The 25,489-nt window shown below is 42.7% G+C and overlaps 1 protein-coding gene across 1 annotated transcript in view; it reads right to left on the reverse strand.

Moving 5' to 3' along the window:
- The window catches only part of LOC139539001 (contactin-associated protein-like 5), a 149,856-nt gene that overhangs the window by 84,247 nt on the left and 40,120 nt on the right, over positions 1-25,489 (reverse strand). Inside the window, exons 2-3 of the mRNA XM_071341645.1 lie at positions 7,695-7,805; positions 2,339-2,532 (exon numbers count right to left, since the gene is read on the reverse strand). Coding sequence (XP_071197746.1) covers positions 2,339-2,532; positions 7,695-7,805 — 305 coding nt within the window. The remainder of the gene's footprint in view (positions 1-2,338; positions 2,533-7,694; positions 7,806-25,489) is intronic.

Here is a 25,489-nt window from a genome sequence, read left to right on the forward strand (position 1 = left end):
AACTGTGGGGGAAAAATGGACAGAGAGCCAACTGCAACATTTCTGAACCGTGTGTGGACATGAATAAAATTATTATTCCACATTCTGGAATGGTGTGACAGAGGAACATGTGTTTATGCCTGTCCAGGGGGTTGTAGTTGCCTGATGAGTTGTAACAGGTGTGTATGTTTGTCCGGGGGGATGTAGTTGCCTGATGAGTTGTAACAGGTGTGTATGTTTGTCCAGGGGGATGTAGTTGCCTGATGAGTTGTAACAGGTGTGTATGTTTGTCCAGGGGGATGTAGTTGCCTGATGAGTTGTAACAGGTGTGTATGTTTGTCCAGGGGGATGTAGTTGCCTGATGAGTTGTAACAGGTGTGTATGTTTGTCCAGGGGGATGTAGTTGCCTGATGAGTTGTAACAGGTGTGTATGTTTGTCCAGGGGGATGTAGTTGCCTGATGAGTTGTAACAGGTGTGTATGTTTGTCCAGGGGGATGTAGTTGCCTGATGAGTTGTAACATGTGTGTATGTTTGTCCAGGGGGATGTAGTTGCCTGATGAGTTGTAACATGTGTGTATGTTTGTCCAGGGGGATGTAGTTGCCTGATGAGTTGTAACAGGTGTGTATGTTTGTCCAGGGGGATGTAGTTGCCTGATGAGTTGCAACAGGTGTGTATGTTTGTCCAGGGGGATGTAGTTGCCTGATGAGTTGTAACATGTGTTTATGCCTGTCCAGGGGGATGTAGTTGCCTGATGAGTTGCAACAGGTGTGTATGTTTGTCCAGGGGGATGTAGTTGCCTGATGAGTTGTAACAGGTGTGTATGTTTGTCCAGGGGGATGTAGTTGCCTGATGAGTTGTAACATGTGTTTATGTTTGTCCAGGGGGATGTAGTTGCCTGATGAGTTGTAACAGGTGTGTATGTTTGTCCAGGGGGATGTAGTTGCCTGATGAGTTGTAACAGGTGTGTATGTTTGTCCAGGGGGATGTAGTTGCCTGAAGAGTTGTAACAGGTGTGTATGTTTGTCCAGGGGGATGTAGTTGCCTGATGAGTTGTAACAGGTGTGTATGTTTGTCCAGGGGGATGTAGTTGCCTGATGAGTTGCAACAGGTGTGTATGTTTGTCCAGGGGGATGTAGTTGCCTGATGAGTTGTAACAGGTGTGTATGTTTGTCCAGGGGGATGTAGTTGCCTGATGAGTTGTAACAGGTGTGTATGTTTGTCCAGGGGGTTGTACATTTACATTTACATTTAAGTCATTTAGCAGACGCTCTTATCCAGAGCGACTTACAAGTTGGTGCATTCACCTTATGATATCCAGTGGAACAACCACTTTACAATAGTGCATCTAACTCTAAGGGGGGGGGGGGGTTAGAAGGATTACTTTATCCTATCCTAGGTATTCCTTAAAGAGGTGGGGTTTCAGGTGTCTCCGGAAGGTGGTGATTGATTCCGCTGACCTGGCGTCGTGGGGGAGTTTGTTCCACCATTGGGGTGCCAGAGCAGCGAACAGTTTTGACTGGGCTGAGCGGGAGGTAGTTGCCTGATGAGTTGCAACAGGTGTGTATGTTTGTCCAGGGGGATGTAGTTGCCTGATGAGTTGTAATGAGGTGAGTTGTAACAGGTGTGTATGTTTGTATGTTTGTCCAGGGGGATGTAGTTGCCTGATGAGTTGTAACAGGTGTGTATGTTTGTCCAGGGGGATGTAGTTGCCTGATGAGTTGTAACATGTGTTTATGCCTGTCCAGGGGGATGTAGTTGCCTGATGAGTTGTAACAGGTGTGTATGTTTGTCCAGGGGGATGTAGTTGCCTGATGAGTTGTATGTGCATCTGCAAAAGCCATCCTTTGTTATGATTTCAAACCACAGGAACAAAAACGAGTCTAAAAATCTTGATAACCGTTTGTCTGTCCCTCATGGGCATACTAAACAGAAGTAAAGACTTAAAAGAGTGGATTAAAACTCCCTTTTATCCGGCAGAAGGAATATAGAGAGCTCAGACGCTGAGTCACACGTTTCTTATCCAGAAATGGTATTTAGAAGTGCCATACATTCTCCCATACATTCAGTCTGATTCAAATCTACTTCAGCGAATCCAAACATTTCTGTCAGCATGTGCCTCTGAGTTGACAGGTAGAAGGCAAACTAGCTAGCTACGTATATCCCCAAGGATGTCTGTTGTTACTGTCAGATATAACGCCTCTTCGGAGCGTTGTCATGAGGAATGCCAGTTATAGAACTGAAGCTCTCGCATATAAATGAACAAGCTTGGCAAAGTTAACAGCCTGATTTTTTTTTAAAGGATTAAAATAGAGAACAGAGCCTTGTACGGTAAATAAATAATCAACGAGGAGACTCACCCCCACCCCGTCTTCTTGTCGATACTGCTTCCAGGCTCGGCCAGTGTCACTGAACAGCAGCAGGTAGCCGCTGACCCAGTCTGAGCCTCCGTAGCGCCCCTGTGTGGCGACGGCCGTCACCTCCATCCTGTCCCTGAGGTCCAGCTGCAGCCAAGGCTCTCTGTCTGTCACCTGGGGAGACCAGCCTCCCGCTCCTCGGGAGACCAGAGAGAGAAAACAGCTCAGAACAGGAAGGTGTAGAAAGTGACCTAGCATGTGACACAGCAGGAGTAGAAACACACACACACACAAACAGATGCGTAGTCCAGACAGCTAGCTCCAGTGCGAAATATTATTTTCCTTAAAACTTCAGCCGATTCAGAGAATATCGAATGTGTGCGAGAGAGTGGGATTGTATCTGGTGACAGGTCACTGTGGCAGTTATTATAACTATAGAGCTGTGAGTCTGCTTTGTCAGACAGGAATAATAAGGCATTATTCAGCTGGGCATTTGGGTTAATTAATTCAGACTCCCTGGATGTACTCTACTATAGGTTAGAATGATCTCAACCCTGTCTAAAAGCAAATACAATTTAATTTGATTTGATTTAATGTAGCCTTATTGGAGGTGATTTGGACAGTGCCCTGTAAAAGGGTTACTGTCAACAGTAGCTTACAGAGAACTCAGTGGTACAAGTACAATTCTGTATTTAATATTACAGCACACCTGCTGTAATACGAATACGGTATCAAAGCAAGTACTGTGTAATGACACACAGTACAATATTGTAAAATTGACTGTATTATACTGTAAAAAACTAAATGCTGCCATAATCAGAATGAATGAATAAATGAATACATGAAATTCATTGGCGGGAAGCGGTTTGTATTTCACAGTATTTTACTGTAATTACAAGGGATTGTTGCAAGCAGATTGGCTGCTAGGTAAAGTGTTTACACATTACAGCGTATTAATGAATATTTGGTGTATTATATCAATTGCACTTCTAGAGGCCTTAACAAAGGCTTCCAAACTGGCAGCGACAATAGGGCAAAACAGACCAAATGGCAAAATGCTGAACCATTTCAGGTTTAAGACTTGCTGCCACTCCAATCTGTCCCCTATACAATTTAAATGGAAATAACCACATTGGCTGGACTTCGCTAAAGACCCGCAGATCTCTACATTACTCCCTTTTTGTTCACAAAGTCCTTCTTCATAAACTTCCATCTTATCTAACTTTGCTGTTGAAGTATATATTTTTTTTAACCTTTATTTAACTAGGCAAGTCAGTTAAGAACAAATATTATTTATTATTTATAATCTTATTTACAATGACAGCCTAGGAACAGTGGGTTAACTGCCTTGTTCAGGGGCAGAATGACCGATTTCTAGCTTGTCAGCTGGGGGATTCGATCTTGCAACTTTTAGTTACGGACCCAACGCTCTAACCGCTAGGCTACCTGCTGCCCCACTATATAGACATCTGAGTTGTCTGACCCGTTCACAGGTTTGATTAACTCTTGAGGTTCCTAGGGTCTCCACAAAGCTAGGTAAATCTGCTTTTAGTTTTATGCACCGTATTGCTGGAACACAATTCAAAATACATTTAATCTTGATGTTCTGGTGCCGTTCCGGCAATTTAACGTATTGATTGAGGACTTAATTGTGGAGGAATGTAACTGTTTTTCTGGGTGATTTGTGATGTTTTATTTCTGCTTCCCATGACTGTGTTTTTGTATTTTAATGTGTGTATATAAACAGTATTTTTTGTATAATGTGTCTACATTGTATTATACAGGGTGAACATGGAAAAGAGAACTAGGTCTCAATATGTCTTTCCTGTAAAAATAAAAAGATTGAATAAATACTAAGCACTTCTAAATTGGAAATCTAGTAACTATAAGACTCTCAAGATTGGTTGGTTCTAGAGGTTTTGCGGGTTTCCTCCGAATTAGGGAAGACTGCCTTAAGTTACTGTGCCCTCCTGGAATGACCTACAGGTCTCTCTAAAACTTGATTCTTAAGTCTCATAAGGTACATTTAGCACTCTGATAAAAAATGTGACCAATGAAAACTGCACGTTTTGATTTATTGTATATATTTGTTTTTACTGTCCTTTTGAATGTAACATAATTTATATGGAATTCTGTAACTGTAATTTTGTAAGGATCATTGTTGAATTGCTGTTCACATTAGATGATATGTTGTTTTCAGAGAACCATTGGAAATGAAACCCTGGTCTCAATGCTTCCCGCTGGTTAAATAAAGGTTCATAAAAGACTCATTAACAAACTAAAATGTACAATATGCTGTAGTAAATTGTTTTACTGTTGATAATACCAAAAATGTGTGTATAAATTACAGTTTTCCGTTACAGTGTGGTATAAGGCTATCCCTTATGTATCAGTCTTGGTAGTGCGCTAGACTGATCCTTCCAGCCGGATCTGAACTAATTTGAGCTTTTCTTTCTTGTCTTTCTGATAGTGAACCATTAATGGCTTCAATACTGTAGGTCTTCCTTGGAAAAACAGAGGTAAACATGAAACCAAAACAACTAACGATAGACTTTGATCCTAGCCTGATATTGGTATTCAACATTCTGTTACACGCAGTGTCGTTACTCTAAAATATGAACACAGTCTTGATAACCCTTAGCCTGCGGACCTCCCAGATAAACTAACGGAGAAACAGACATGCTAGCAGAGAATGATTAGTAGTATGTCATTGAGATGCATATATCCTGGTATGTTTTTTCCTAAGCTTGAAATTACTTAAGAAAAAAACACCTCTCCATTTAAGCTATGCATTTCCAGTATATGGGAAGCTTGTCGAAGAGTTAGGTGAGAAGTAGATCTAATGTATTTTGGTGATAGAGACCCCCACTATTTTGTGTGTGTGTCTGTATATTGAATTTCTAATTTAATTTCAAGATTTACTGAGGGAAACACATTGCTCAGTCCATCTCCATCAAATATAGCACTGTTATGAATTCAGCGGCTAAGATTCCACAGAGGGTGGAGATATTGTAAAGTATGGTGTGTTTTTTAAAGATGAGTTTAATCCCCACAGCTACTCAGTCGTTGAGCTGAAGAAACAGGTCAGCTCTGGCAGGAAGGTTCATTACTCAGCTGCTGAAGGCTGGTACACACCACCATGGGAGCAGATGAGTGCAGCATATCAAACCAGAGTCTGAGCCACAGAGGAAGCATCGTTTACGGTTGTTACAGACACACGTAGGGAGGTTGGCCGTGGCTAAAAATAACCCAGGGTACAGTCAGCGTTTGATGGACAGGGTGTGAAAAATATATGTGCATATCTGCTACCCTGGGACGTCTGTGGTTGTTATATACACTGCTCAAAAAAATAAAGGGAACACTTAAACAACACAATGTAACTCCAAGTCAATCACACTTCTGTGAAATCAAACTGTCCACTTAGGAAGCAACACTGATTGACAATAAATGTCACATGCTGTTGTGCAAATGGAATAGACAAAAGGTGGAAATTATAGGCAATTAGCAAGACACCCCCAATAAAGGAGTGGTTCTGCAGGTGGTGACCACAGACCACTTCTCAGTTCCTATGCTTCCTGGCTGATGTTTTGGTCACTTTTGAATGCTGGCGGTGCTCTCACTCTAGTGGTAGCATGAGACGGAGTCTACAACCCACACAAGTGGCTCAGGTAGTGCAGCTCATCCAGGATGGCACATCAATGCGAGCTGTGGCAAGAAGGTTTGCTGTGTCTGTCAGCGTAGTGTCCAGAGCATGGAGGCGCTACCAGGAGACAGGCCAGTACATCAGGAGACGTGGAGGAGGCCGTAGGAGGGCAACAACCCAGCAGCAGAAACGCTACCTCCGCCTTTGAGCAGGAGGAGCACTGCCAGAGCCCTGCAAAATGACCTCCAGCAGGCCACAAATGTGCATGTATCTGCTCAAACGGTCAGAAACAGACTCCATGAGGGTGGTATGAGGGCCCGACGTCCACAGGTGGGGGTTGTGCTTACAGCCCAACACCGTGCAGGACGTTTGGCATTTGCCAGAGAACACCAATATTGGCAAATTCGCCACTGGCGCCCTGTGCTCTTCACAGATGAAAGCAGGTTCACACTGAGCACATGAGCACATGTGACAGACGTGACAGAGTCTGGAGACGCCGTGGAGAACGTTCTGCTGCCTGCAACATCCTCCAGCATCACCGGTTTGGCGGTGGGTCAGTCATGGTGTGGGGTGGCATTTCTTTGTGGGGCCGCACAGCCCTCCATGTGCTCGCCAGAGGTAGCCTGACTGCCATTAGGTACCGAGATGAGATCCTCAGAGCCCTTGTGAGACCATATGCTGACACATGCACATTTGTGGCCTGCTGGAGGTCATTTTGCAGGGCTCTGGCAGTGCTCCTCCTGCTCAAAGGCGGAGGTAGTGTTCCTGCTGCTGGGTTGTTGCCCTCCTACGGCCTCCTCCACGTCTCCTGATGTACTGGCCTGTCTCCTGGTAGCGCCTCCATGCTCTGGACACTACGCTGACAGACACAGCAAACCTTCTTGCCACAGCTCGCATTGATGTGCCATCCTGGATGAGCTGCACTACCTCAGCCACTTGTGTGGGTTGTAGACTCCGTCTCATGCTACCACTAGAGTGAAAGCACCGCCAGCATTCAAAAGTGACCAAAACATCAGCCAGGAAGCATAGGAACTGAGAAGTGGTCTGTGGTCACCACCTGCAGAATCACTCCTTTATTGGGGGTGTCTTGCTAATTGCCTATAATTTCCACCTTTTGTCTATTCCATTTGCACAACAGCATGTGAAATTTATTGTCAATCAGTGTTGCTTCCTAAGTGGACAGTTTGATTTCACAGAAGTGTGATTGACTTGGAGTTACATTGTGTTGTTTAAGTGTTCCCTTTATTTTTTTGAGCAGTGTATTTATAAGTATGTTAAAGGCCATACAGTGAAGAGCAGTTTAGAAAGCAGGCATGAATGTACAATTCCAGCAACTCTACGTTGTTGCCACATTGACTACGGACCAGACTGAGGAGTATGGATTACATGGGACAATTAGGTTGGCCTTTGAGTTGATCAATACTTTGACACGTTTAACATTACATGAGGGAAAGCCACTGATGTTTAGTGATCAGACACAGGTAGCTGACTCTAAATGAAACAGCTGGCAATTCATCTAACTGCTCACAACCATAGAATTAAATGACGAGAAATTGTTGTTACCGATAGTTTATGTTTATTAATTAAGCTACATGTGGAAATGAAATGTTAAACAAACATACTCGGCACGTGATGTTCATGGGAAGTAGGCATCATGAGGATCATTATTACTGACATGTTTACTCAGTGTTGAGCATGGTCATAGTCTTTACTCACCATCTCGTCTGTTGAGCTTGGCGTAGAGTGGAGCGTTACTGATGGAGGACTGCGAGGACCTCTCAAAGGAGGCCTGAAGCAGATTTGATACCAAAGGGCCATCACAGTTATCTAAAAAGACCAAAACCAGAACACTCAGGTCAGTAAGATCATAAAGTAGTCTGAATACTGTAGCAAATATGCTTTCCACATACATTGTATAACATTGAAATGATCCTATTTCCTGTGATCTCCTTGAGCATGTATTAGACTGTCTTCAGTTAATGATTGATGACATTTAAGTGAGGTTCACTGGCTCCAGTATCTGCCAAATGACAGTGTATTGTATATGCAGACAAACGTGACAACCAACTCATTAAACTCTGATGGCATTAGACACAAAAGATGGGAAAGACAAATGGTTCTGAGAAGGGTTACACCTAATGCTTCATTTCAAAGTCATGCACAGGCTGATGAAATATGAGTTCTCCTAACTTTGTCTCTTTGTTTGCCAAGCTTTACCGTTCTTTGTGGACTGGGAGACTTAACTAATTACATGTGTCATAAATGAGTCAAATATTTTGGCATTTGTGATGGAGCACCACAGTGAAAGTTAATTTACCCATTGTTGTTATAGTCCTTGATACAAGAATGATGGGAAATACAATTATTCTCATTATAAATGATCAGTCATATGTGTCACATATCATTGATTCATAGTGGATAATACATGGATTCCATCATTCTGAAGCTAGCCCTCTTCATCTAGGAATGTGCACCATTTTGTTTACGTTTGTCTCTAGAGAATGTGGATAGTTTGACGATTAGTTATGCAGAAAGTACAGAGACCTTCAAATGACCGACAACAAACCGCCTAGAACATGGATCATCAACGGAGGGCCAATTGTTTCTTGAGTGGATGGTCGGGGGACTGGAATGTAATGACAAATCATTTGTAGACTGCAAATTGACTGCAAGAAGCCCAAACAGATATAATCTTTGACTAAAACATAATAATTTCAAACCTTGCTTACATTTGTATACGATCACGTGTCTCTATATTATGCGTGGGAACACATTTCCAAAAATAAAATCACATGGAGTTGATTTCCTGGTGTTGTTCCAGTCTTTTATGTCCAGCACCTAAAATAAAATAAAAAATCACTTTTTTTTAATGTTTATTTATTTTTTGCTCAGAAAACTTGGAGAGGGGGCAAATAAAACCACGCAGGGTCCAAATTCGCACCCCAGGGCACCAGTTCGGGAACCGTGGCCTAGAACTTGTTTTAAGTTATCTGTCCTGGTCCAAGTGGGTACAAGCCTCTTTAATCTCTCATTGTTGGGTTGGAGTCATTTTCAGTTTAGAGGAAATCATCAAGAAATCGCCTCCTTGTTCACATAAAAGATCACAAGCACTTTTTCTTATTTTGTCTGCTTGCCCTTCCTCTAACAATTTACATATTTGTTTTATCTGTTAAGAATAGTGTCAAGAAAACCCAAGAGACAATCCATTAGTGTTTCCTGTTTTCAATTGTTGCTTCAAAGAGCATCAGCACCATATTTGATTATGATGCTGCCAGGCTTTTATATCACATAACGAGCACATATCACTCCTCTCTTCTCACATTCTTATGTTCCCTCTAGTCTTACAGTGCATTCGGGAAAGTATTCAGACCGCTTCCCTTTTTCCACATTTTGTTACGTTACAGCCTTATTATAAAATTGCTTAAATAAATAATTGCACTCATCAATCTACACACAATACAGCATAATGACGAAGCGAAAAAAGGTTTTTATAATTTTTTGCAAATGTTTAAAAAAACAAAAACAGAAATACCTTATTTACATAAGTATTCAGACCCTTTACTATGAGACTCGAAATTGAGCTCAGGTGAATTCTGTTTCCATCGATCATCCTTGAGATGTTTCTACAACTTCATTAGAGTCCACCTGTTGTAAATTCAATTGATTGGACATGATTTGTAAAGGCACACACCTGTCTATATAAGGCCCCACAGTTGACAGTGTATGTCAGAGCAAAAACTAACCCATGAGTTTGAAGGATTTGTCCGTAGAGCTCCAAGACAGGATTGTGTCAAGGCACAGATCTGGGGAAGGGGACCAAATAATTTCTGCAGCAGTGAAGGTCTCCAAGAACACAGTGGCCTCCATCATTTTTAAATGGAAGAAGTTTGGACCCACCACCAGGCCAAACTGAGCAATCGGGGAGAAGGGTATTTGTCAAGGAGGTGACCATGAACCCGATGGTCACTCTGACAGAGCTCCAGAGTCCCTCTATGGAGATGGGAGAACCTTTTAATCAGAACCTCATGGTAGAGTGCCCAGACGGAAGCCTAAATGCCAAGCGTCACATCTGGAGGAAACCTGGCACCATCCCTACGGTAAAGCATGGTGGTGACAGCAGCATGATGTGGGGATGTTTTTCAGTGGCAGCGACTGAGACTAATGAGGATCGAAGGAAAGATGAATGGAGAAAAGTACAGAGAGAGACTTGATGAAAACCTGTTCCAGATCACTCAGGACCTCAGACTGGGGTGAAGGTTCACCTTCCAACAGGACAACGACCGAAAGCACACTGCCAAGACAACGCAGGAGTGGCTTCAGGACAAGCCTCAAGGCTCCACATCCAACCTGACAGAGCTTGAGAGGATCTGCAGAGAAGAATGGGAGAAATTCCCCAAATACAGGTGTGCCAAGCTTGTAGTGTCATACCCAAGAAGACTCGAGGCTGTAATCACTGCCATAGGTGCTTCAACAAAAAACTGAGTAAACGGTATGAATACTTATGTAAATGTGATATTTCAGATTTTTATTTTTAATAAATTTGCAAAAATTTCTAAAAACCTGTTTTTGCCTTGTCATTATGGGGTATGGTGTGTAGATTGTTGAGTGGAAACAAATAATTCAATCCATTTTAGAATAAGGCTGTAATGTAACAAAATGATGAAATAGTCAAGGGATCTGAATACTTTCCGAATCCACAGTATGTTTATCTCTTAGACCACATCTGTCCAATTTATTCCACGGAGGACCGAGTGTCTCTGGGTTTTCCCTCCTCCCTTGTACTTGATTGTTGAATTAAGGTCACTAATTAGTAAAATAACTCCCCTCACATGGATGTCATGGTCTTAATTTAAAGGAAAAACCCACAGACACTAGGCCCTCCATGGAATAAGTTTGACACCTCTTAGACTTTCGCGCTTTCCCTGAGGCCAATTAGTACATTACATCATTGATTCAGTAGTACCTCATTGACCTGCTGAGACCTGCTGCTTTCCACTGCACCTTATTGCCACTCACCATAGCGATGCTGAGAACAGTTTGTTTACAGACTGGAGTGAATGCCAGCATGAGACTCAGCTCCACAGAGAAGTATGTGGTATATGTCTCCTTTTCATAGTCCTCTATTCTCTCTGGCTCCCTCTTCTATTTCCTTTCATTTCTCTCTCTCACTCCTCTCCTCTCTGAACAGTTGCCCGCCCCCAGCTCAACTGTCTCTCTCTCTTTCTCATTAGAGCATATTTCCTCTCATCTTCTCTCCTCTGTGATTGCTGGGGACAGCTTTTTCCCTCGTCAGCTGGATGAGGCTTTGCCCTCAGATTGCAGTCTGGGACCTGTCACTGACCCCCTCCCCCTACCTCCTCCCCTCAGAGAAATGCAGAGGAAGACTGTGTCTACTCTATACACTCTCCAGAGGCCTGCGGTTTTAGTTGCCAAGCGGTAGCTAAGCTGATTATTCAGCTAATTAACCTTTTCACGAGTCTGCTCAATAAGACACACATCAAAAAAGGTGGCTCCAGGTTTTATGAATTGATTTCCAACAACATCATGAGAGAGAAAGAGATGAGAGAGTGACAGCAGGAAGAAGAGACATATGATGAAAGCAGGTAGAAAGGGTGCAGGGTGGAGAGGGGTCCGGCAGCATGCAGGGTGGAGGGGTCCGACAGGGTGCAGGATGCAGGGTGGAGGGGGGTCCGGGACATACAGGATGCAGGGTGGAGAGGGGTCCAGCATGGTGTGGAGGCCCCTCTTGTTAACTCTGTGTGATTCGTTTCCGCTAAGATACGTCAGAGACAGACAGAGTAGCCTTTACATTCTGTTAAAAAACAAGAAGAAGAAAGGTTGGAAGATGTGATTATGTGGTTCTAAGCTGTGAGGCTGTAGTGGCCAGGGAATGATATGATACCCAATGAGGGCTCTAAGTACCTAAAGGAAAGGAAAGCAGCGAGGCTCCAATCCCCTCAGAAACATACAGGGTATACTGTAGAATCACTGGGATATCCCCAAGCCTTAACCGCTACGGATTGGAGAAAAAAACATTTAGAAATTCACACATATCACAGATTTTGTGGTGTTATTTGCAGCTCAATTTTTTTTAAACAAATTATAACAATCTAAGCAAGAAGTGAAAATGAGGTAGGTGTCCCTTGCCTTCTCTGCATTGCTCACCTTCCAGTTCTCTTTGTTAAAAGACCTCAAGCAGTTTGCCTACCATGTCCTTGTGCTGCCCACACACTGTCCTTTGTGGCAGTCACATCTGCAATAAGCCTCAAGGTTGTTGTCAACCGTATTGGACTACACAGTCTTTGAAAGCAAGGAGAGCGTTGAGTGCAATCCAATTGACTCCTCTTATTGATCTGCTTAATATTGTACAGTAAATTGTCATACCTTGATTATATAAGCACTTTCTCTCCCCCCTCTCTCTCTTTCTCTAGCTTTCCTTCTCACTCTCTCTTTCTCTAGCTTTCTTTCTCACTCTATCTCTCTCATGTTTAATGTGATAATACAAGTGATCAATTGTTTCCACTTCTGAGGTATGAGGTTTAGTCATGCATAGTAATTAAATCAGGGCCACCTGCTATGTGTGTGGCATATGCCAAACTGCATTACATTTATCTGAAATGTAATTCATGCATTACCTCCCCCTTACATTGTCAAAAACATTATTGTATCTTACATGTAAATTAATCGGATTTCCATTCCATTTAAATTCACATCACACACAACTCTTTAAACACTGTTGGGTACCAGCTACCGGGCGATAGTTGCTAGTCCATTGTCCAATTTTTGTTGAGGATCTATGAGAAAACATGACATGACTGGTTTCAGTTGAGGATAGGTCTAAAGAAGATCTACAACCATCTTCTCTCAACCGTGACCTTCAGTGCAGCCATTTCTATCAGATGCAATATCGTAAGGTACTTCAGTGGAGCATAAACACCTATACAACATAAAACTGGGGTTCTACAGCCATAATAACAGAGGTCAAGGTCATATCCATGGCAACAGCCTTTAGCTGTACAGAGGGTATAAATGGCCCAAATATCTCTTGTGCACCTCTCCTCCACACCTTGACAGGTCATGTGTAGAATATTAGAGGATTGGATTGGCATGTGAATATTGTAGTAATCAAAAACAAAAACATTCCACAACTTGGAATACAATCGTGAGTTATGAAAGCCCCATCCATGTCAGTGCGAGACAGCGAGAGAACTGCCTGTGGACTCAATAACACTGGGGGCAAGCTGCTTAGCATGGCTTTGCAGGCTCTGACACGCGGTGGATCATCGGCTATCTTTAAAACGAGGGCCTATTCTGGCACTGTCAGCCAGGCACCTTTCTCTCAAGGTCTCAGCCCATTCTGAGCAGAGAGAAAACACAGGTTTCCATTTTTTTTTCTGAATAAAATAACTCAACTGAATCAGAATATTCAGCATTCTGTAGAATAACTCAACTGAATCAGAATATACTGTATTCTGTAGAATAACTCAACTGAATCAGAATATACTGTATTATGTAGAATAACTCAACTGAATCAGATTATTCAGTATTCTGTAGAATAACTTAACTGAATCAGAATATACTGTATTCTGTAGAATAACTCAACTGAATCAGAATATTCAGCATTCTGTAGAATAACTCAACTGAATCAGAATATTCAGTATTCTGTAGAATAACTCAACTGAATCAGAATATTCAGTATTCTGTAGAATCAGATTATTCAGTATTCTGTATAATGGTTCTTCTGTGTTGTGTAATACAAAACCATGTTTTACTTTCAGTTCTCTGTCTTAGAATATTACTTTGCCGCACAGATGAAAAGCTGATATAGCTTATGACGTTAACTACTGTAAGGTTTGACGTATCCTGGCCTTTCTGGGGAATTTGCATGTAATTGCAAACACATTTCCACTAAGCTCTCAGCAGCTCACGGTGGCAGCTGCCTCTGCGTCTACCAATCTCACAGGAGTCTATGGCCTTGAGAAAGAAAAAGAAAAATATAATATCAATATTTACTCAAGGGAATTCTTGGTCAACCCAGGCCACTGTTGCTGCATGTCATGAAACCAAATTCCATTTTAATACAGTCAAATGTTCCCTTTTCCATTTTAATATATAGTACCAGTTAGAAGATTGGACACACCTACTCATTCAAGGGTTTTTCTTTATTTGTACTATTTTCTAAATTGTAGAATAATGGTGAAGACATCAAAACTATGAAACAACACATATGGAATCATTTCTTAAGCAAAAAAGTGTTATGAGATTATTTGAAGTAGCCACCCTTTACCTTGATGACAGCTTTGAACACTCTTGGCATTCTCTCAACCAGCTTCATGAGGTAGTCACCTGGGATCCATTTCAACTAACAGGTGTGCCTTGTTAACTTCACTAGGGTAGGGGGCAGCAATCGGAATTTTGGATGAAAAGCGTGCCCAAATTAAACTGCCTGCTACTCAGCCATAAAAGCTAGAATATGCATATTATTAGTAGATTTGGATAGAAAAGACTCTGACGTTTCTAAAACTGTTTGAATTATGTCTGTGAGTATAACGGAACTCATATGGCAGGCGAAAACCTGAGAAAAATCCAACCAGGAAGTGGGAAATCTGACGTTTGTAGTTTTTCAACTCTTGGCCTATCGAATACACAGTGTCTATGGGGTCATATTGCACTTCCTAAGGCTTCCACTAGATGTCAACAGTCTTTAGAACCTTGTTTGATAATTCTACTGTGAAGTGGGGGCGAATGAGAGGGGATTGAGTAAGGTCTCTCCCAGAGTGCTATGAGCTGACCACGCGCGTTCACGTGAGAGTTAGCTTGCGTTCCTTTGCAATTCTAAAGACAAAGGAATTCTCCGGTTGGAACATTATTGAAGATTTATGTTAAAAACATCCTAAAGATTGATTCTATACATCGTTTGACATGTTTCTACGGAATGTAACGGAACTTTTTGACTTTTCGTCTGCACCTAGTGATCGCGCCTCATGAATTTTGATTACTGGGCTAAATGCGAGAACAAAAAAGGAGCTATTTGGACATAAATGATGGACTTTATCGAACCAATCAAACATTTATTGTGGAACTGTGATTCCTGGGAGTGCATTCTGATGAAGATCATCAAAGGTAAGTGTATATTTATAATTCTATTTCTGACTTCTGTTGACTACACAACATTGCGGATATCTGTTTGGGTTGTTTTGGTCTCTGAGAGCTGTACTCAGATTATTGCATGGTGTGCTTTTTTCCGTAAAGTTTTTAAAAAATCTGACACAGCGGTTGATTTAAGGAGAAGTGGATCTAAAATTCCATGCATAACAGTTGTATCTTTTAGCAATGTTTATTATGAGTATTTCTGTAAATTGATGTGGCTCTCTGCAAAATCACCGGATGTTTTGGAACTACTGAACATATCGCGCCAATGTAAACTCAGATTTTTGGATATAAATATGAACTTTACCGAACAAAACATACATGTATTGTGTAACATGAAGTCCTATGAGTGTCATCTGATGAAGATCATCAAAGGCTAGTGATTAATTTTATCTCTATTTCTCCTTTTTGTGACTCCTCTCTTTGGCTGGAAAAATGGCTGTGTTTTTCTGTGACTTGGCTCTGACCTAACACAATCGTTTGGTGTGCTTTCGTTGTAAAGCCTTTTTGAAATCGGACACTGTGGCTGGATTTACATCAAGTGTATCTTTAAAATGGTGTAAAATACTTGTATGTTTGAGGAATTTTAATTATGGGATTTCTGTTGTTTTGAATTTGGCGCCCTGCAGTTTCACTGGCTGTTGACGAGGTGGGACGCTAGTGTCCCACATACCTTAGTGAGGTTAAAGGTTAATTTGTGTAATTTCTTTCCTTCGTAATGCGTTTGAGCCAATCAGTTGTGTTGTGACAAGGTAGGGGTGGTATACAGAAGATTGCCCTATTTGGTAAAAGACCAAGTCCATATTATGGTAAAAACAGCTGAAATAAGCAAAGCGAAATGACACTCCATCATTAATTTAAGACATGAAGGTCAGTCAATCCAGAACATTTCAAGAACTTTTAAAGGTTTTTAAGTTCAGTCGCAAAAACCATCAAGCGCTATGATAAAACTGTCTGTCATGAGGAACGCCACAGGAAAGGAAGACCCAGAGTTAACTCTGCTGCAGAGGATACGTTTATTAGAGATACCAGCCTCAGAAAGTGCGCAAAGTAACAGAGTTCAAGTAACATCTCAACATCAACTGTTCCGAGGAGACTGTGTGAATCAGTCCTTCATGATCGAATTGCTGCAAAGAAAACACTACTAAAGGACACCAATAAGAAAAGACTTGCTTGGGTCAAGAAACACAAGCAATGGACATTAGACTGGTGGAAATCTGTCAAATTTAGATTTGTGGTTCCAACCGCAGTGTCTTTGTGAGACACAGAGTAGGTGAAAGGATGATCTCTGCATGTGTGGTTCCCACCATGAAGCGTGGAGGAGGAGGTGTGATGGTGTGGAGGTGCTTTGCTGGTGACACTGTTGGTGATTTATTTAGAATTCAAGACACCCTTAACCAGCATGGCTACCACAGTATACTGCAGCGATACGCCACCCATCTGGTTTGCCCTTAGTGGGACTATCATTTGTTTTTCAACAGGACAATGACCCAACACACCTCCAGGCTGTGTAAGGGATATTTGACCAAGAAGGAGAGTGATGGAGTGCTGCATCATATGACCTGGCCTCCACAATCCCCCATTCTCAACCCAATTGAGATGGGTTGGGATGAGTTGGACCGCAAGCGTGAAGGAAAAGCAGCCAACAAGCAGCCAATCAGCAGCCAATCAGCATATGTGGGAACCCCTTCAAGACTGTTGGTAAAGCCTTGCAGGTGAAGTTGGTTGAGAGATTGCCAAGAGTGTGCAAAGCTGTCATCAAAGCAAAGGGTGGCTACTTTGAAGAATCTAAAATTTAAAATATACTTTGATTTATTTAACAGTTTTTTGGTTACTACATGATTCCATATGTGTTATTTCATAGTTTTGATGTATTCACTATTATTATACAATGTAGTCAATAGTAAAAATAACAAAAAAACCTGGAATGAGTAGGTGTGTCCAAATATTTCCTTTCACGCAATAGTTTCTCTTGCAAAGTTCCACAAAATGTCCCAGAGAGTTAAATTTGAAACAATTACTTTTCCGATTAAAAACATCTCTTTGACCCTGAGGTGTCTTTTATTTCATTGCCAAAAAAACATTGTTATATCTTCCTATCTGCATAGATTTAAGACAAAGGAAAACTAATGCTGTTGATGCCACACCAACCAAGGTGAAAGAAGAGAAGATACAAAGACATTATAAATAATAAACCACTCATCTTTTGCTGAACTTCCATTGTTATTCAGGAGTAGCTGAATATCTCCTCCATGTATTTACAAGAACATAAATATTTGGCTTGAATACACATTTTCCAGTACTCAGTAGGTTACTATAACCAAATATGAGGCAACCAGGTAAAGTTACAGTAGTTTGTGGATTCATTCATAACTACATCTAACCTTTTAAATCAATGAGTGGGTAAATGAAATCCAACTATTTTCTACACCCATTAAATCCTGAGATTGATTTTCTCCACTGGTTCTACAAATCCCCCACCGGTTTTGATTAGCCTATTACCTGCGTTGTGAGGCACGAAAATCCTCTAGGGATTAATACCTGAAACAGGACCTGATGAGTCATCCTTATAAAACTCCAATTACCATGGCGATTAGATAACGACAACATTGCCAAAAGATAAACAAATGATGACATTAATTGTATCATTCCTTCAGATTGTGGCTTGCACGTTCACTGAATCACATATCCAAATTGAGTTGAGTTATAGGCAAAACCTGCACGAACACTTGTCATGTTCCCCTAATCCATCAGTGTGAGATAAGAGGACTTCCACCAGGCAGAAGGAGATTAAGAGGCCAGGGATCTGAGCGTGTCGGCTTCATCTTCCACTGATACAGCCTTGCCCGCCAGGCCCCAATAAGAGCAGTGAGAGGGGTGGAGCTAGCCCTAACTGCCAGACCCCAATAAGAGCAGTGAGAGGGGTGGAGCTAGCCCTAACTGCCAGACCCCAATAAGAGCAGTGAGAGGGGTGGAGCTAGCCCTGCCTGCCAGACCCCAATAAGAGCAGTGAGAGGGGTGGAGCTAGCCCTGCCTGCCAGGCCCAAATAAGAGCAGTGAGAGAGGTGGAGCTAGCCCTGCTTGCCAGGCCCCAATAAGGGCAGTGAGAGGGGTGGAGCTTGCCCTGTCTGCCAGGCCCCAATAAGGGCAGTGAGAGGGGTGGCGCTAGCCCTGCCTGCCAGGCCCCAATAAGGGCAGTGAGAGGGGTAGAGCTAGCCCTGCCTGCCAGGCCCCAATAAGGGCAGTGAGAGGGGTGGAGCTAGCCCTGCCTGCCAGGCCCCAATAAGAGCAGTGAGCGGGGTGGAGCTAGCCCTGCCTGCCAGGCCCCAATAAGGGCGTGAGAGGGGTGGAGCACCTTCACTGCACCACAACTCTTCTTTGTTTTTCCACAGAGCAGTGATCACTCCTGGATCATCATTCTGTGGCTGCTAAAGAGGATCCCAGGCCATAATAAGAACTGGCAACATCTTGCTTACAATAATCACTGTAGTCTGTCCATCAGTGACTCATTTATGGATTTCTCTTTACATAATTTTTCTTTGTGGATGCAAAGAATCTGCAGTGTCTAATGACCATGTATTTGGTAGACAACGACATCATGTAAAAAAACAGACAGCAGCAATAAGCCTGTTTGCGCTACTTTGGCTGACTGATCTTATCTGACCTGATTTGACGGCAGTAAAATCACTCGCCAGAAGGTGTCTCTGACGCTAACTGGTTCAATACGTTTTTTAAGACCCAGATACGGTCGGGCAGTGAGATACACTACATGGCCAAAATCATGTGGACACCTGCTCGTTCTAACAGCTTATTCCAAAAATCATGGGAATTAATATGGAGTTGGAACCCCCTTTGCTGCTATAACAGCCTCCACTCTTCTGGGAAGGCTTTCCACTAGATGTTGGAACATTGCTGTGGGGACTTACTTCCATTGAGCCATAAGAGCATTAGTGAGGTTGGATACTGATTTGGGCAATTAGGCCTGGCTCGCAGTCGGCATTCCAATTCATCCCAAAGTTGTTCGATGGGGTTGAGGTCAGGGCAATGTGCTGAAACAGGAAAGGGCATTCCCCAAACTGTTGCCACAAAGTTGGAAGCACAGAAATGTCTAGAAGGTCATTGTATGCTGTAGCGTTAAGATTTCCCTTCATTGGAAATAAGAGGCCTAGCCCGAACCATGAAAAACAGCCCCAGACAATTAATGCTATTCCACCAAACGTAACAGTTGGCACTATGCATTGAGGCAGGAAGCGTTCTCCTGGCTTCCGCCAAACCCAGATTCGTCTGGGTGGCTATGGGGAGGGAAGCTGAGTGATTAATCACTTCAGAGAACACGTTTCCACTGCTCCAGAGTCCAATGGCGGCGAGCTTTACACCACTCTAGCCGATGCTTGGCATTGCGCATGGTGATCTTAGGCTTGTGTGCGGCTGCTCTGCCATGGAAACCCATTTTATGACTCTCCCAATGACAAGTAATTGTGCTGACATTGCTTCCAGAGGCTGTTTGGAACTCGGTAGTGAGTATTGCAACCGAGGACAGACGATTTTTACGCACAACACACTTTAGCACTCATAGGTCCCATTCTGTGAGCTTGTGTGGTCAACCACTTCGCGGCTGAGCCGTTGTTGCTCCTTGACGTTTCCACTTCACAATAGCAGCTCTAGCAGGGTATACATTTGATGAACTGACTTGATGGAAAGGTGGCATCCTACGACGGTGCCACACTGAAAGTCACTGAGCTCTTCGTAAGGCCATTCTACTGCCATTGTTTGTATATGGAGATTGCATGGCTGTGTGCTCGATTTTATACACCTGTCAGCAATGGGCGTGGCTGAAATAGCCGAATCCACTAATTTGAAGTGGTGTCCTGCCAATGTACATTACGAACATCACTACAGCAAATTCCAATGTGCTCTGAAGAGATTTTGATGTTGACGTTCTCTTCTTTATTCTGTGGTATGCTGCAGGCTACTGTGCATGTTGGCTGTTTGCTTTCTCTCCTTGCCTATCTCACTCTCTGCCCCTTCTTCTCCCTTTGCTACTCTCTAAGCAGACATGTAAAACCCTGCAGAGCATCTTTACATCAATATTATGTATGGTAAGAGGATCAAGGTTTAAAGATGTAGGGTTCTTGCGTCATCAGGAATGCTTAACATTTAACTTTAAATAGATTGGTACTTGCTATTGTTCTATGATCATCAAGCACTAGCAAACCAGCAGACGTGGGACAGCATGTAGGCCTACAGTTGACCTTGATGGATTACCTAGCTAACAACTTTAGCAAGACTTTACTATTCCTATTACACAAGTGGAATAGGGAACAGTTTCTATTCCACTTGTGTAATAACAAAAAGCATTGTTCATAAAATGTTGTTACAATAGTAATTACAATGTAACTACACAGGTATAAAAGCAACTTAACAGCATCAACAACAACACATTCCACTGTGTCAAACCACATGGTTAAACACTCAATCCCGCCCCTGTGGCGTAAGTCGTCAGGCAGGGAATAGAACAGAGTCGCGACTGCAGTGGTCGCTCAAATTGTCGGTGGTCGCATAATTACATTTCCCTGCAGTCAGCAGATTAAGTCTGCTTGCTACTGTTGGAAAGAGGCTGGCTGATGGAGGAAGGCTGGTGGATGGAGTGAGGCTGGCTGATGGAGGAAGGTTGGCTGATGGAGGGAGGCTTTCTGATGGGGGAAGGATGGCTGATGGAGGGAGGGAGGCTGGCTGATGGAGAAAGGCTGGCTGATGAAGGAAGGCTGGTTGATGGAGGGAGGCTGGCTGATGGAGGGAGGCTAGCTGATGCAGGAAGTCTGGCTGATGGAGGGAGGGAGGCTGATGGAGAGAGGCTGAAGCATTGTACTGTAATAGAAGGTTTTAGGCAGCAGAACTTGGCTGGGCAGCACTGGGCTGTGCTATTCTCCTCTGCATGTTTGACCTGGAAAAGGAGGCTTGGTATTAATCTAAATCCAAAATTACAATCCCTTCTCTGAATAAAGGCTAATGAGAGGTTTCGCTCTACTCTATTCTGACTGTTGGATTTTAGCCAGAAAGGGAGTTGTTGAGTTGACATAATCCCGAAAAGCAAACAGATTAAGTGGGTTGATAGCTGAACAGGAATTTGATGGATTACTTATGACCATCTTCAGATACAGTATAAGTAGCCTACTCCACCTGAGATGTGATTTTACAGTAGTTGCCGCCAAGTCAAGTTCTGATGCAGTCAAACAAATCCCTGAAAACATAATCCCAAATACAGTCTGATAGCCTAAAAAGAGCTGTCTGAAGTATAATAGGCATATTCCTGAGGGCAAGCCATGGTTATATGAACTCACCAGTAATGAACCAAACACAGACAAAAGGGTACAGAGACTTCAGGTCATTTGTGAGCTGAACCCTAAATAGATATACCGATCTTAATTTCAGCCAGTTTCGAACAGCAGGACAGTAATCCTGCAGCAACAGGAAATGTGAATTATTATGTGGATTATAATTAAAGGACATTGTTGTCGGGGTTGATACGTTTTCCCTAAGGGAAAACCAAGTCTGATATTTCAAAGTGGAAATTACAAACTTCAGAAGCTTTTTTAAACCTCAAATACACTACAAGTTTAACATTTCCTGCAACAGGGTCAATGGTCAATGTAGATCATACACCTATACTAAATGAGTCATTGAGATACAGTAGCATATATACATCATCTTCTGGGGTTGAGTCAATAGGGCATCCTCAATCCCCTCCCCACAAATATGTATAATAACCTCATGTTACATAAGATTGGTAACATACAGAGAAACCAGTCATGTTTGTTTCATGACAGCTCACCAAATCATGTTCTATTGGCTGCACAGGGATATTTCAGATGGTATACAATGGTAAACACAGGTACAGGCTACAATGACTCACGATGATATGCCAACTACACAGTTTTTTACATTATATTACTGGCCTACATTCAACTAGGAGAATATTACCAAGTAGTTTAAGTGGCTGAAATAAATGTTGTTTAATAAATGTTATGTCCATTTTTTTTTAACCAATGTTAACACATTACTGTCTTTGGCCCCAGCTCCCTTATCTGTGAAACATGTCCTGATGACTCCTGATTTTCATGTCATCTGTCTGACACTGCCTTAAAATAACACATCCTCAACTCTCTGTGCTCATTAGCAAGCTTCTTAGACACCACACAAACATAATTGGCCTACAATGAAACCAGACTCATTTACGTAACAAATTGCCCTATTTTCCCAGGATAGCTGAGTTTCAAACTGTCGTTGTTTTTCTTCTCTTCTACAGCCTATATGCCAACTTGGGATTTCGATACTTAACATTTACATCAGTTCACCCAAACTCAGCAGCCAGGTCACACCAGATTTACTGCTATATTAGAAGTTTGTCCAGGTCCCCAGGCAATTTCAACAGGCGCCGTTGCAACATAACAGGCCTACTTTACTGTTAAAATGGCGCCGGAAGAAATGGCAGCAGTTTTACGGGAACCCAACCAATTGTGCTATTATGTGTTTTTTTTGCATTATTTGTAGCTTATTTTGTACATAACGTTTCTGCAACCGTATCTTACGGATTAGACTTTTTCCTTCAACAAGCAGGACGCACACGACATTCTCTGAACACCCGACAAGGCCAACATCGCAGTTATTGGCAAGAGGAAGAGACGCAGGTGCAGAGGACACAGAGCGGGGGCCTCGTAAGGATTCAAAGAAGGCGAGTGGGAAAGCTACCGTTACCGTCAATATTACTTGCCAACATGCAATCATTGGACAATAAATTAGACGAGGTACAATCACGAATAACCTACCAACGGGACATCAAAAACTGTCATATCTTATGTTTCACGGAATCATGGCTGAATGATGACATGGATATTCAGCTAGCAGGATATACGCTGCACCGGCAAGATAGATCAGCACACTCCTGTAAGACGAGGGGGGGGGCGGTCTGTGCATATTTGTAAAGAACAGTTGGTGCACGAAATCTAAGGAAGTCTATAGATTTTGCTCGCCTGAAGTTTTTATTTATTTTATTTTTTCATTTCACCTTTATTTAACCAGGTAGGCTAGTTCTCATTTACAACTGCGACCTGGCCAAGATAAAGCAAAGAAGTTCGAAACATACACCAACACAGAGTTACACATGAAATAAACAAACATACTGTACAGTCAATAATATAGTAGAAAAAGTCTAAATACAGTGTGTGCAAAGGAGTTAGGATAAGGGAGGTAAAGGCAATAAATAGGGAATGGTGGCGAAGTAATTACAATATAGCAGTTAAACACTGGAATGGTAGATGTGCAGAAGATGAATGTGCAAGTAGAGATACTGGGGTGCAAAGGAGCAAGATAAATAAATAAATACAGTATGGGGATGAGGTAGTTGGATGGGCTATTTACATATGGGCTATGTACAGGTGTAGTGATTTGTGAGCTGCTCTGACAGCTGGTGCTTAAAGCTAGTGAGGGAGATATGATTTTTGCAGTTTGTTCCAGTCATTTGCAGCAGAGAACTGGAAGGAAAGGCGTCCAAAGAAAGAATTGGCTTTGGGGTGACCAGTGAGATATACCTGCTGGAGCGCGTGCTACGGGTGGGTGCTGCTATGGTGACCAGTGAGCTGAGATAAGGCGGAGACTTATAGATGACCTGGAGCCAGTGTGTTTGGCGACAACTATGAAGCGAGGGCCAGCCAACGAGAGAGTACAGGTCGCAGTGGTGGGTAGTATATGGGGCTTTGGTGAGAAAACGGATGGCACTGTGATAGACTGCATCCAATTTGCTGAGTAGAGTGTTGGAGGCTATTTTGTAAATGACAACGCCGAAGTCGAGGATCGGTAGGATAGTCAGTTTTACAAGTGTATGATTGGCAGCATGAGGGAAGGATGCTTTGTTTGCGAAATAGGAAGCAGATTCTAGATTTAATTTTGGATTGGAGATGCTTAATGTGAGTCTGGAAGGAGAGTTTACAGTCTATCCAGACACCTAGGTAGTTGTAGTTGTCCATATATTCTAAGACAGAACCGTCCAGAGTAGTGATGCTGGACGGGCAGGCAGGTGCGAGCAGCGATCGGTTGAATAGCATGTATTTAGTTTTATTTGCATTTAAGAGCAGTTGGAGGCCACGGAAGGAGAGTTGTATGGCATAGAAGCTCGTAGAGTATATTGTGATAAAATTCAAACCACACTATTTGCCTAGAGAGTTTTCAGCTATACTTTTCGTGGCTGTTTATTTACCACCACAGACGGATGCTGGCACTAAGACCGCACTCAGTCAGCAGTAGTATAAGGAAATAAGCAAACAGGAAACCGCTCACCCAGAGGCGGTGCTCCTAGTGGCCGGAGACTTTAATGCAGGGAAACTTCAAATATTTCTACCTAATTTTAATCAACATGTTAAATGTGCAACCAGAGGGAGAAAAGAAAATCTAGATCACCTGTACACCACACAGAGACGCGTACAAAGCTCTCCCTCGCCCTCAATTTGGTAAATCCGACTTGATTACAGGCCAAAATTAAAGCAGGAAGCACCAGTGACTCGGTCTATAAAAAAGTGGTCAGATGAAGCAGATGCTAAACTACAGGACTGTTTTGCTATCACAGACTGGAACATGACCCGGAATTCTTCCGATGTCATTGAGGAGTACATCACATCAGTCACTGGCTTTATCAATAAGTCCATCGAGGACGTCGTCCCCGCAGTGACTGTACGTACAAACCCCAACCAGAAGCCATGGATTACAGGCAACATTCGCACTGAGCTAAAGGGTAGAGCTGCCGCTTTCAACGTGCGGGACTCTAACCCGGAAGCTTATAAGAAATACTTCTATGCACTCCGACGAACCATCAAACAGGCAAAACATCAATACAGGGCTAAGATTGAATCATAGTACACCGGCTCCGACGCTCGTCTTATGTGGCAGAGCTTGCAAACTATTACAGACTACAAAGGGAAGCACAGCCGCGAGCTGCCCAGTGACACCAGCCTACCAGATAAGCTAAATCATGGTCTACTCACGTCGGCTGCCACCCAGGACCTCTACACCAGGCAGTGTCAGAGGAAGGCCCGAAAAATTGTCAAAGACCCCAGCCACCCCAGTCATAGACTGTTTTCTCTACTACCGCATGGCAAGCGGTACCGGAGTGCCAAGTCTATTACAAAAAACTTCTCAACAGTACATTCATGCACATACTACCTCAACTGGCCTGACCAACCAGTGCCCCCGCACATTGGCTAACCGGGCTATCTGCACTGTGTCCCGCCACCCACTACCCGCCAACCCTTCTTTTATGCTACTGCTACGCTCTGTTCATCATATATGCATAGTCATTTTAACTATATCTA

This window comes from Salvelinus alpinus, chromosome 14 (assembly GCF_045679555.1).
Source record: "Salvelinus alpinus chromosome 14, SLU_Salpinus.1, whole genome shotgun sequence".
In the NCBI taxonomy this organism is placed as follows: Eukaryota; Metazoa; Chordata; class Actinopteri; order Salmoniformes; family Salmonidae; genus Salvelinus; species Salvelinus alpinus.